Source organism: Athene cunicularia (assembly GCF_003259725.1).
Source record: "Athene cunicularia isolate RWA chromosome 1 unlocalized genomic scaffold, athCun1 chr1_part2, whole genome shotgun sequence".
NCBI classification, from domain to species: Eukaryota; Metazoa; Chordata; class Aves; order Strigiformes; family Strigidae; genus Athene; species Athene cunicularia.
In genome coordinates this window covers 16087318-16101228 of record NW_020799092.1, presented here as the reverse complement: position 1 = coordinate 16101228, position 13911 = coordinate 16087318, and the positions used below count along the sequence as shown (strand labels likewise).

General features: G+C 41.9%; 1 protein-coding gene across 6 annotated transcripts in view; it reads left to right on the top strand.

The window, feature by feature from the left end:
* DGKI (diacylglycerol kinase iota) overlaps positions 1-13911 on the top strand; it is a 178614-nt gene that overhangs the window by 148402 nt on the left and 16301 nt on the right. For 3 of the 6 annotated variants that reach the window (XM_026867969.1, XM_026867968.1, XM_026867970.1), the window contains 2 exons: positions 11849-11886; positions 13500-13620. The exons of 1 other annotated variant lie outside the window; for it this stretch is intronic. In XM_026867969.1, the coding sequence (XP_026723770.1) occupies positions 11849-11886; positions 13500-13620 (159 nt within the window). Of the gene's footprint in view, positions 1-10385; positions 10552-11848; positions 11887-13499; positions 13677-13911 lie in introns of those variants that run through there. 2 more of the 6 variants (XM_026867973.1, XM_026867974.1) reach the window with 2 other exon arrangements.

Sequence of the window (13911 nt, the reverse complement as noted above, 5' to 3'; positions counted from 1 at the left end):
TTTGGGTGTTGGGACTAGCTGAGTCAACAATAGGCAAGTGGCAGGGCCACATAACACTTGGTGCTTGTCCTGAGGGAGGGGATAGACAGCTGTATTTTCACTCTATAAAACACCGGGTCTTATGCACAGGAAGCCTGAAGTTGTTGGAGGTTATTGAAGGAAACCGTATCCATTGTTTTTAGATCAGGTATAGTACTGTGATGGAATGCAGACTTCTAATTCGTTGCCTGGCCAGTATGATCATTCCCTGATTATCGCTGGGTGAATGGTTGATGTTTACCAAACCTTTCATCCAGCAGCTTTCAGTACTGCACTGTACACTCTATGTATGCTAGATCATGTCCTGCCCATTCTTATTCACAGCTGGCCTGCAGAAATCTGTCTACAAATTTTCCCATGCTAATGCATTGAAAAATATTCTTCTATTTTACATTACCTTTGGTCTAGCTTCACCTGGGTTATTTTTACCATTCTTTGGTTACCCTGTGTAACAGAGTTGGCTGTTCTTCATCATCACCTGAGCAACTGAGGGAAATGCTCTTAAAAAGAGTACAATCACTTCCATTCCCATTTTAGTCTTATAGGAAACAATACCAGCAAACTCTTGAATGGCAACACTCAAAGATCTTTCAGATTCTGGCATATAGTGGTTTTATCCAGTATGGATATCCTATCCTTAGGAGGGATTTGTGCAGAGCCAGGAGTATATTAGAAGTGAAGTGGGTTTAAATGGTGACCTTCATATTAGCCTCTCTAAGAAGAGTTTTGCACAGGGATTGCTTGGCCCAGGTTCAAACTGGAAGTTTTGGGTGGGAAGTATAATTCTGTCTCTAGATGTCCCTCTGGATAGAGGGAGCTGCTGTATGAACTGTGTGGAAGGGTGTGATCAAGTGTACACATGGAAGACAGTGGCAGCTCCATCCCATACAGCAAAATGCTTTGCTATGCAGTATCTGCTCCTGCCTTGGAGGCATAATGTCCTGTGCATTATGATATTTGCTCCAGTGTTGTCTGCCCCATTAAAGAGAGGAGGTCTGAACCTGTGCAAGGAGGAAGATGGCTGTAGGAGCCCCATAAAATACCACAAGAGCTGAGAACACTCCTAGGACCTCCAATGCATGGGATGGTGCTGGATGCTGCCCTTGGGCCACAACAACCCCCAGCAGCGCTACAAGCTTGGGGAGGAGTGGCTGGAGAGCTGCCAGTCAGAGAGGGACCTGGGGGTGTTGATTGACAGCCGTCTGAACAGGAGCCAGCAGTGTGCGCAGGTGGCCAAGAAGGCCAATGGCATCCTGGCTTGTGTCAGCAATAGCGTGGCCAGCAGGGACAGGGAAGGGATCTCACCCCTGTGCTCGGCACTGGTGAGGCCGCACCTTGATTCCTGTGTTCAGTTTTGGGCCCCTCACTACAAAAACGACATTGAATGACTCGAGCATGTCCAGAGAAGGGCAACGCAGCTGGTGCATGGTCTGGAGCACAGGTCGTACTGGGAGCGGCTGAGGGAACTGGGGGTGTTTAGTCTGGAGAAGAGGAGGCTGAGGGGAGACCTCATCGCCCTCTACAGCTACCTGAAAGGAGGGTGCAGAGAGCTGGGGATGAGTCTCTTTAACCAAGTAATAAGTGATAGGACAAGAGGGAATGGCCTCAAGTTGTGCCAGGGAAGGTTTAGACTAGATATCAGGCAGTCTTTACAGAACAGGTTGTTAGGCAGTGGAATGGGCTGCCCAGGAGGTGGTGGAGTCCCCATCCCTGGAGGTGTTTAAGAGTAGGGTCAACATAGCACTGAGGGATACGGTGTAGTTGGGACCTGTCAGTGCCAGGTTAACGGTTGGACTGGATGATTTTCAAGGTCTTTTCCAACCTAGACGATTCTGTGATTTCCTGTTGTCCCTGGCAGCCTGTGGGAATGTGGACTTTACTTTCTCAACCTCCTTTCTTCTTTCTAGATCCACTGCCCACTAGTCTTGCTACTCATAGCCTGCAAAGAGATATTCTCCTTGAGAGTTTTTTGAAGCATCCTGCCATCCTGAATAAAAGGACAAACAGATGAACCGAAACATCTCGGTGCTGGTAGAATTTAAAAATAAAGAAATAAATAAAATAAATAAATAAAAAGGCACCTCTGTTTTGTCTACCAGATTTCTTCAAAAGAGCGATGGTTTCACACAGTTCCAGCTGAGAAGCTGTATTCTTCACGACACTGTTGCAGCCATTTACCTAGCAACAGATTGAGATGTCTTGGAATGCTTTCTCTGAACAAATCAGACAGTGCAGTGGGGGGTGGTCCTGACTGCAGGTATTTATTCTGATTAATTAGTTACTTTGGGAAGAAAGCCCTCCTGGATAGTGTTTTAAAAGTATGTCTGTGGCCAGCTGAGCCAACAGTTGCTTGGGGTTCTGCTCTGAGTTTGTTCATTTACTTCTCAGCTCAGCAGAGGCTGGTACTGATGCAGACTCATGGAAGCAAGAGAAAGCATTCTGTCAAAACACTTCTCTGAGGCTGAGGGAGGTCCTCTGCCCAAAACCTGTAAAAGGTGCCTATACGCCACCTCCTACTGTATCTAAGCAGGCCGAGGGGTCGGTAGGCAGCGGGGACGGAGAGGTCTGGCAGATGTGGGCATCTGGTTGAGTAATTGAGGAAAACTGGGAAAGATTTATTTCCAGATGGCCACTGTCATTATCCCTTTCCCCTCAGGAGGAAGTAGGAGCAATGAATGTGTTGTCTGAATCATGACATCTATTTTAAAGCAGAAGCCTGGGGTAACCTTGCAACCTACGTTGCTCCTGGTTTTTGTGTCTGATAGAGGCTGGGCATGGTCAGATAAGAGTGGCAACTTGTTAAACAAGAAACCAATTTGCTCCACCCACCGAAGACTCTGGCCAATAAATAAATGCTTGAACTGATTTTCAGGTTATTTGGTCCTACTGTGAAGCCCTAGTTTGTTGAGAAAGGGTTACTTAGATATTGCCAGGCAGGCACTGCAGCCAGCCTTGCAGTGGCAAAAACCTGAAGAGAGTGTGTTGGGAGTGCCTGTGATAGTATTGGTCCACTAAGTCAGGGGAGGGGGAGGAACAGCGTGACCCACAATGTTCCTTTTTTTGCTATCCTTTTCATTTCTAAATAAAAACCCAAATCATTGCTTAATTGTTTTACCTACAATTCTCTTCCTGCCAAAGCAATGCCAATTTATTGATGAAGTGGCTGCATTAGTCAGCCAAACTCTTCCCTGCCTTGTGTTTTCGCATGATCAGAGACATTTTCCTCCACCACATCACTCCTGAAAATGACATTAATTGTTCCTGTCTTGGCTTAAAAATAAAAATGGTGCAAGGGGAAAGGAAAGAAAAAAGGCACGATGTCTGCCAGATGGTACTTAGTTTATCTGCAACTGTTCTTTGGGGTTTTGGACCATTTACGAAGGAAGTCTTTTTTCTTTACAGTCATCCCTTCCTTTTGTGAATCTGAGTTAAACGGTCTTGAAGGAAAAGTTTGGCATTAGGGTCTCAGTACTTCCACTCCTAACCATCAACTGCACTCTCAGCTCAGCACCAGTGCCACATAAACAATTCAGGGTGGACTCTTAATTGGCATCAAAGTACCTTTAAACTAGTCTGACAGTGCAAATGGGGCCTTAAAGGCAGCTTGAGTGTAATTTACATCTGCTTGAAAGCTTCTTTATCCTTCCAGAGTTGTATGAAGGGACTTTTGTGTAAGTGAGAATTCTTTCTTGCCCTCCAGCAAGCCTGTGCAGTTATTTTTCCTTTTTTTTTTTTTTTTTTTTTTTTTTTACCCTCTCTAAACAGTGGTTTGATGCTGTGTGTTGTTTGGATCTAAAATTCTTGAAAGGAAAAGGTTTGCAATGCATATTTATAACTACCTGAGTAATGATGATTTTTTGCATGTTAAAATTTTTGTCTTATTCCCAAGTTAGGCAAATACAGTCAAAACTCTTTCAGTTCTGTCCTTTGAATCTGCACAGGATGTGGTCCTTTTGTAACTAAAGGACAACCCACAAATGTTTAGAAGGGTTTTCTGCCTCTTTGTGCAATCCTAGAAATAGATGTTATTGAGGTATGATTTATTCAGAGGGCCAGCATGCTTCAAAAGTGTCTCTCAAACCACAGGAGAATGTGTGCTTATCCACACGTTTTCCTGTACAGATGGATTAGCTCGAGATGCTGTGTGAAGGCCTTCATAATATTTCCCTTGCTGAATAGTCATCAGATGTCTGTGTCTGACTGCTGTTCAGCTGATGTGCTTTTGAGCTTTTAGTTGCAGCAGGTTGCCACACTGTTGGTTTTCATGGTCTCTTGGGAGCTATTTGAGCTCTCCGTCTTTTTTTTTTTTTTTTTCATGGAAGGAGTGTCTCATAGCGCTGCTGTCATGACATACCTAGACTGGTGCCATTGCTCTTGGATTTCCAAAGAAGCCTAAACCTTTCCCAAAGCTGAAAACCTGTGGGGAAGTCTTATTTACATCCTGTTCCTTTAGGACAGTGGCAGCAAATGGATTTTGGAAGAATTTTAAAAACGAATGAGTCTTGGCTTTAGCCAGCACAGGAGTTACTATGTTCTAGGCAGGAAGGCTCTAAACTGCATGTATTTTTGCTGTTATATGTCCAATCATGGTTCTTACGCAGTGTTTAGGCTGAGACAGAATTCCTCTGGCAAGTTCAGAAACCTTTCCCCATGACCACACCAGACAGCTGCTTCTGATGTAGACCACCAGCATCTTCTTTTTCATGTCTGATGTTAGATTAGAAAGAGATGTTGCTGTCATATAGGGCTGGACTTTCTAAATTGGCTAGTTAGAGGCTTTTTTTCTTTTTAAGCTATAATTGCATTTGCAAGTTGATGTCTCTTAAGGCTTACAGGCAATCAAGTTCCCCATCAAAATGCCCCTTGCTTAGTTATAATGCAGCTTCTTTCTTGAGCATTGAAATGTGAGACAGATTCTCCTGGTCTGTTAGCCATTTTTTTTTTTTTCTGAAGATGGTCCATTTTGATTGCTCAGCACCAATCATGCAAAAATTTTCTGTTTGATGCAAGAATTTTTGTCCTTTACTATATGTCAGCTTTAGTTCAATATGAAGGTAAAAATCAGCATAAAAAGAAGGTGGAGGTTAACACCTGGCACAGATAGACCCAAGATTCTTACTATCAAACAGCACTACTAAGCTTTATGATCAGGCATTCCCCATCAGTACATGGGCTGTATTTACAGGGTATTGTCATGAAAATTGACATTATTTTGCCTAAACATAGCTTTTCCTGTGCACAGCTGTGAGGAAAAATTCAGTCCTGATGGTTATGATAGCACCAAATGTTTGTGTCCTTATCTTGCCATAAGTTATGTGCTGTTATAATAACAGGCTTCAAAGGGGGTGAGTGTCTGCTATAGGGGCTTGGTGCAGCCCTTTTGGCCCGACCACTTAGGCTATATTCAGAGACCTTTGCCTCATTCTATCAGGAGGATAATTTGGTTCTAAGAGTCAGACAGCTGCCTGATGTAAAGTCCTTTTTCAGTGAACACAGAAGTGATTTTCTTGTGCAGAAGTTCAAGCAAGTCTGCACAGTGGACATTTTGATTTTGTTGCTTTTATTTTTGCTAGCCTTTTGTCTCATAGCAACACAAATATTTAACTGTTTCTGTATTTTGCCAGCATCTAGGGGACCCTTCAACCCACAAGGCTTAACCTCTGTTTACTTTTTCTTCATGGTCTTCAGTAGTTGCTTCCGGTACATGGAGATGCATAAAATACATGAAAAAACATGAATTGCTCTTTCCACTTAGCTTAGCTTCAGAGAGAAGTGTTTAAGCACCCTCAGCTGAAACATCAGGTGCTGACCTCAGATTTGAGATTGTCTTGTAGATCAAAGACCTGTGAGCTCAGTCATTACAACAAAGCGTTAATTTTGTAATTTAATTTCTCAGTTACGTAGACAGTTTAGCATATGTATTTTAAAGGGCTTTTTTCCTCTAACGTTAAAAACAGGTTAAATATTGGGAAGAGGTAAAGGGTTTGTAAAAGCTTAAATGCAGGGATTTGCAACTTTTCTTCACTGTGGATCCCCAAAACTTTTCTATGGGACTGACAGACCCTTCAGAAATGTCAAGTGTATGCAACTGCTCTATATCTTAGATGCTTGTTTTTCATAGTCATCTTGGAAGGGAAGTAGTCCACAAACCAATTCCCCGTGGTGCCCTCTACCCCTTTCATCTGCAGGACAGGGTTGAAGATCATGGCTAGAGTAGAAAAAAGTCAGTTCTGTACATTTCTGGGTAAGTTATGTTACTGTCAGTTTGTCATATTAGATTTGACCTTTCCTAGATTGTACAAAGCTATTACAAGCAAATTACTGTTTACAGAGAAAATAATGTATTTCTGAATGATAATCTATATGGACTTCACACTCACTTGAGACTGTAGCTTTGAGTGATTGAAATAGAAATTATTGATTTATATAAAACTAGTGGGAAATTAAGAACGAGGTCTTGTTTTCTTATAATTTCTGTAATGCTGATCTTTAACAGCTCAGAAGGCTCCAGCTGTGTAAAAGCACTCTAGTAGTCAGGGTCAGCTTTTAATGTCTCAATGTGTAAAACAGTAATTACTTTAAATTTCTGACTATGAATTTCACAAGATCTACAACAGCAATAAAGAGCTGGAAATGTTCTGGAAGTTAATGATAGGCCAAGTGAAGTGTAATATTTCTCAAGAAATCTGATGATGTCACCTTCTGCTGCAGTTTCTTCTTCATTATCAGCTCACTAAGGTTTGAACAAGGCAGTATTTCATGAGGTGTTCCTTAAGAGTTCCCCTGAGCAAAGCTACCAGGAGATGGTGGTGGACACTGAGGCTCAAATTCTGGGGGCCCCACACCAAATCTCTAATGTCTAGTATTTTTTTATTAGCTGCCTATAACCAGTAAGAAACATCCATCACTGAAACATGGAAGGCATATCAATTCCAAGTGCTGAATTGGTGTGCTAGCTGTCTGAGAAAGGGCTGGACAGTTGCAGGCACTGCCTGAAAAACAAGGTCCTGATCACTGGAGTTCATCAGCTGTCTTATATTGTGTCTTTTGAAAGAGCTAAAGATTTTATGAGCCCTAATTCTGTTGGAGTTCTGGTAGTTGAATTCTGCCATAATTTGCCATGCGCTTAAATGCTGTCATGCACTGATCAGATGTATTGTTCGTCTGGTATTTTTTAACCCATGGTAAGATATACTATTGCAAATCATATTTTGCTCTCATACTGCTTTTCATTCGTAGATCTCAAACTGGCTGCTTGGATGTGACAACTCCTTTGTGTGGTACTTGCACTTTAAAGCATAGTTTTAAATTATAATGATCCCTCCGGTGGTAGACTGCAGAACTGTACTGTTCTGTAAGATTCTTCTCAATGAAAGCAAGCTCCTCTCACTGACTCCCTAATGGTTAGTTTGCTAACTTACTAAATATCTTCCATGTCAACCTACTTTAAACAAAGAACCTTGTGATCCTGAGGTGCTACCTATGAGGGTTCGAAAGAATTTTTTTCTCCGTGTTCTTTCTAAAAGTAGCAAAATTCTGGCATGATAGCCTGGTGCTGAGCCCTGCTTATGACTTTGGTGTTAAGTTGATCAGCAGCTTTGGGAACAGGAGGGAATTTTCCTGCAGGGCAGATGGGAAGGAGTAGTTGTTGGTTGAGGTTTTCCTTATTTGTGATGCTACTGAGAATTTTCATTGCTTTTGAAGTGAACAAGATGGTGGCAATGACTTCTGTCCCTCTCCTGCTGTTTTCTTTTGACATGTTGCAGTTGTGGGTCTGTCTTAGTTAGTAGCCCTTACGTTTATGAAGCATTCTCATGCTGTACCTGTATGCTGTACAAAGAGCTCCCAAAACTTCTGAGAGCATGAGCATTGCCTGGTCCCAGGAGTATCATACCTCAAAGACCCTTCAAAGGAGGACCCCCCCACTTTGTCCTTGTTTGGTTGTCCTTGCAGGTGATCAGACATGTCTCCTGACATCATGTCATTCTCCAGGATCCCCTCTCTGTCTTAGTTTGGCCTTTAATTTAGGTACTGCAAATAGGAGGGCATTGTTCCTAGAAGTTCTGTAGTCCATGGAGGGAGATATGCAACAAGAGCTATTGCAGGGATGCCAGGTTGCTTTCTGTGGAGGATTATTTTATCTTCTGACCATCCAGGCAGCCCTGTGAGACCTCCTAGGCATCTTGCAGACTCTGAAGTTACTGAGTACAGATACCTCACTCCTTCATTATCTGTTTCACGGTGTTTAATGACTGATTTTGCAGTGCTGTTTTAATGCTGCTGAATTCACATGCAGAATCAGAGAGCAACTGTGATTTAGTAGGTTAATTTTATGACTGGGAAGCAAAAATGTTTGTTGTAGCTCAGTCACATTAACATTTTAGAATATGAAATAAAAATAGCTGTTTCCAATAGAAACAGTGGACACTAACATAGAAATAATGAATGACACATGCCACAGGAAATGTATTGGTTTTGGCATGTATTGGAGTACTAGTAGGTGTTCTTCTTGTGTCTCAAGCTGCACTAGCTTGCAGCATTACCAGAATTCCATTAGCAGCCTTTTTAGCATGGTGTTTTTTCTGTTACTGCATTATCCGCTTGTAGTTGTTCAATATTTAATCTATAAGTCAAGTGTGTGGTTTGAGTCTTTTAATTCATTTTGGGGTGGTTTATTTGGAGTTTTTGTTTACTTGTGTTTGCTTTTTTTAAAATGAGGTTTCTTCTGTAATTTGGGCCACAGGGGTGGTTAGAACCATTTCTCAAAATTATCCCAGTGGAAACTAAAAGTTGCTAGTCTCTAGCAGTTGTTACATACACAGTCTGCATTTCTGACTGTCCATATCCTAGCAGCTGATTGTTTCTGTCACGTTCCATCACCCTGGGCAGTGATTGACACATTTGCTGGCAGTTTCAGCAGAGAGGTCAGTGATGGAGCAGGGGCTGTCTGCAGGGGTGTACCAGTAGACAAGGTTGAGCTTCACTGCAAAGGCAGCCTGGGGAGTCTACCACGGTGGCAGACTGAGTGCTTCCTCGTTATCTGGACAGAGCACTTCAGTCTCCAGTCTTGTCAGGCTGTCACCTTTCATCAGCAATAAATCTGCTTGCTAAATAAATGCAAAAGGTAATACCACATTTTTATTAGTCGTGACAAATGCTTGTCTTAGGAGAGAAGAAAATAATGACTTGATTTAAATATTTATTAAATCAAGTAATTTTTGAGGCATCTTTAAGACTTGAAGGTATTTTATGATATGATAGAACAAGTGCATAATTCATGTTATATATTACGCCAGTGTTACTCAGAAGAAATAAACCGATTCTCACTTTAATGGTTGTAATTTTAAGCTAGCCTGGCATTGCATGTTAACAGCATTTTTATCCAATTTCTCAGTCTGCTCTCTCTTGTCAATGCCATCTGCTTACTTGTTTTACCATCTCTTTAAAAACCAGGTGATTTTTGCCATCTTCACCCTCCTCCTCAGTATGCCCAGCAGTCGTCCCATTTGGGTCTATGGGGTTAGTGTGCTAAGCAATATTCATATGTTTATGTAAATGTGTTCCCTATTCTAAAGAACCTTTCTCCATTTCTAGTTCAATAGCTTCTAAGCCTTCCAGCACCCTGGCTTACACTGAATTATTTTACTGTAGTCTAATCTGCTCGTTATGCCAGCTGGTTTTGTTGATCTGTAATGTATTCATTTATGCAATAGGTTCTACTCTAGCAAAGCACTTGATTTTAAGTGTGCAGGTAGACTTGGTGAAAAGAATGTGATTAGCTCAAAGCTAAGCACCTGTCTAAATACTTTGCTGGATTGGAGGCTTAGAAAAGAAAGGAAAAGATTGGTCTAATTATATTGAATGTGCTTTGGAGATGCTTTGTACTAATAGCCTTATCACCAGGCCAACCTCTGGTTATGGATGCTCAACATAGAAGATGTATCTCTGCCTCTTAAGAAGTAACTTCAGGGAAACCATGTCTTTAAAATACTGTATGTAGAAGGCAATGAAAAGCTGGTGTCACCGGTTCATTTGATTTTCATGTGTGTAAGGACAACAAAATTTTTATACAAGTCCGAATTGCGGTAGCCCACAGAATAAATGTGGCAGTGGGACCAGGTCGGTGAAAAAGGAGGAAAAAGATAAAATGAATGACACAAGGGATAAATTCTGCTCTGCTATTCATTTGGGCTGAGCCAATATTAGAACTACTGTGGAAAAAAAAGAAGATTGTAAACCAGTGAAAATGAAATTTGAAGAAAAGAGGTACATGTATTTTTCCAGTTCTAGCTCTTACCTGTCAGTGTCTTTTTCCATCCCTCAAATCTGTGCTCTCACTCCCACAGATGCCAAATGGATTTGCAGGACTTTGATTAACTCATGATTGCTGTAAAACTGCCCTAAATTCAATGTTATAAAAATTACTGCTACAGCTTTCCCAAGTAAGAATTTAGCTGGACTGAGTTTTTGCTTTTCCCACTGCTGTGTGGTCAGGGCATGAGGCATTGTCAAGACCAGAAAGCCACGAACAACCCAGGGTGTTTTCAAAGAAAGGGACATTTGTTGAGTCGTCTTTGCATTCCCTTCCTCTTCTGCAGTGTTTGGTTTGGATGTGTTGTTTCTGAAACCATAACAAGCTCCTTGTGGAATTCACACTGTGAAGTTTCCTGTGTGTTATTTTTTCAGAGGCAAGGCTATACTATGGCTTGCTTTCCCCCTTGTTCCTCCCCACGTGAGCTTTTGGCATCTTTATCAAGAATGGCACTTGAACAAATGCTTAACTTGATTGCGCTGCCTAGACTCAAAGACAGAAATGGGCTTAGGCACTCTTGAAAAAGTATGAACTGAGGCAGATGTTTAATGCTTTCGAAGATGCAAACCAAGTAAGTGCTTTCCCAGAAAGATTACTCATAATTGGTTTTTACTATATATATATCTCATGATAAGGAGAGGGAGGAAAAAAGGAGAAAATAGCTGCATAGTTCTACATTTGAAACAACTTCTCATGTTTGTGGTCACTTGCCACCATGGTGTTTTTAGCTGAATGTAGCCTATACGTAGGGCAATACAGAATCCCAGGGTTTTGTCTCCCTTCTTTTTAATGGGCGTGGGACGGACAGTAGCAGGCAGTGAGCAGCTCCTGGCTCTGTGCACAGCTCTGTCCTGCCTTGCTGTGAGCCTTTGTTCGCTTTGCCTATCTATGCCTTTTTCCTTGTGTGTCTGTTTAAATTACAAAGGCTAAAAAGGTGGGGACTGGATCCTGCTCTGTGTTGGACTCTGCCTGCCAGACCTGAGTGGCAGGTCAAAATGTTTTTGTAATACAAATAATTATTAAGAATTTTCTATTTTGCCACCTAATCGTCTGCAACTTGAGACTCTCAGTGTATTTGAGACTGAATGACTGCTCCAACATCAGTATGAATAAAGTCTGAGAGATCTGAATATGCTTCCACTGTGTTTGACATTGATATCTTCAGTGATGGCTCAGGTGTCAGAGATTTGGGCCCACCCTGTGGCCACTCTTGAAAGGCCCCTGAAGTGTCTCAACGCAAAAATTCAGATAGAAGCATGCAGTTCTAGGGCAACATTGGAAACACTGGCTTGATGTTCCTACAGCTTTTGTGCAACATGGGCGGTCTTCCATCTGCCTGCCAGTGCAGGGCTTGCATTGGTATTGATAGTATATGAGAAGGCAAGTTGATTGGGGCATTGGTATTAACTTGCACATACTGTGAGCTATGTTCTCAGCTGTGAGGCTATATACATAATGCTTTCTGCCTAACATTAGTTTTCTGTTTGTCTTATGCAGCACTTTTACAGGCAGTCATAGCTGGCGATCTGCTGAAGGTAAGTACAGAGCACTGAGTGTCCGCTATTTCAGAGCTTTTTGCAGGTCTGATATACTGTAAATTTTATCACACCTCTGCTCAAAACATAAATAGACTGCTGTAGAGACTGCAAATGCCATTTTACAGCCTTTCCAGGAAACCCTGAATATTAGGGGAACACATCAGTCAGGTGAGATGTGAAATTTGAGTGAATAGGATCTGGTGTTAGACTGCAACTTTGAGCTCAGGATTCATGGTGCACTGCATAGAGCAATGTGTCACTTACTAACAGGGAAATTACTATACTGGCAAATGCAGCGCTGAGCAGGGTAGTTCTGACACAGCCCTACACAGAAAAGGATATTTTATGGCAGTGAGGTTGGTGGCCAAGCCCTTAGAGTTGCTAGAGGCTTTATAACTTCTATCTAGGCAACCACCAGACCAGGTAAAACAAACCTCAGCTTATTATTTTATCATCAGATGGCTCTCTCAAAACATGTGGTGTCTTGTTATTGTTAGTTATTAGGAGGAAAAGGCATGCAAAAATGTTTTGTGCCCGAAGTCTAAAGTTCCATGTCTGACAGTTATTCGGGCTGCATTTTTCAGCAGCCAAGTCAGGATTTGAAAACATGCCCTCGAATTTGGATGAGGACTGTGATTAATGATTGCAATTTTATCTGCAGGAAGCCAGCTTGGAGCCATTTGTAAAAATGACAGTACTGTTAGGCCAACTCTTTGCCTGCAGGTGCCCCTTCTATACCTCTGCCCTTGTGCTTGTGGCTGCAGCATCTAGAGAGCAGTCCTTCAACCAGCAGTCATAGAAATATTGTCCCATTTCCACTTCTTGAAAACTTTTTGCCTGAGTTTGCTTTGACAGGGAAACTTCTTGACCTTCTTCAGATGTAGTGCATCATAAATGATGCCTCACTGTTGCAGTCCTCGACCTATTTTCTGCAGTGATCTGCACTGCAAATGGCTTTCCCCCGCCCCCTGCCCCCTTTCCCCCCCACCCCCCGCCGAGTTTGCAGCATTTCTGAGACCGAGGGGTTGCTGTTTTCTGTCTGTTCTTACCCCATATAGTGCTTCCCCCTCCGCCAGCCCCAGGTGGGATTCAGAGAGTGAGGATGGGAGATTTGGGGCAACTGAACCCCACCTCCCTGTGGATTTTTGAGTTGGAGTTTTCTGGTTTAGTCAGAAAGTGTTTGTCTCCTGTGCTGAGAAAAAAAAAAGAAATTTTCAGTAGAGAAGACAGAATTTTCTGTCAAATACATATATTTTAAAATATCCCAACAGTTTCACCAGAAGTAGTTTGCAAGCATTGTTAGCAAGAAATAATTCATCACTAGTAGAGTAGCAATGTCTCATTGTTTAGGAAACAAAAACTGCTGCTCTTAACCCATATAATTGTCAATACTTCTAGTTTAATATATTTTTTCATTGGGGCCTAAAATCTGGCTTTAAAGTAATATTCCATTTTTCTACTGATGTCCTATGAAAATTAGTAAATAATTTGCTTACATATTTTTCTTTCCTCCCATCTTATCCTTCTGTGGTTTTGTTTTGTTTGTTTGTTTTTTTTTGTTTTTTTGTGGTTTTTTGTTTGTTTGTTTTTTTTTTTTTTATATTTTACAGTTCATAGAGTGCTGTAAAAAAGGAGCCAATTTGTTAATCCAAGGACCTGATCACTGCTCCTTGTTGCACCATGCTGCCAAGACTGGGCATAGTGAGATTGTGAAATACATCCTGGAGCATGGTGAGTCACAGTGGGGAAGGCCACAGAGAGCTGTACTTCAGCCATATGTCAGTCAGGTAAAAGCTCACCGTGCAGCTGAGTGCCCTCACTCCTCTGTGGGTACCCTCAGCAAAATGTCTACCTGCAGCATGTGTGAGCAGGAGGCTAGGAATGTGGTAGCAATGACAGTAATGGCTCCACAGAAACAGAAGTTGTGGAAACAAAAATAAAGATGGCTTTTGAGATGGATGGGTGTTTTCACAGTGGCATCAGTTGGGGGGCTGTGAAGAAGCAGTGTGATGCTCTAGTCAG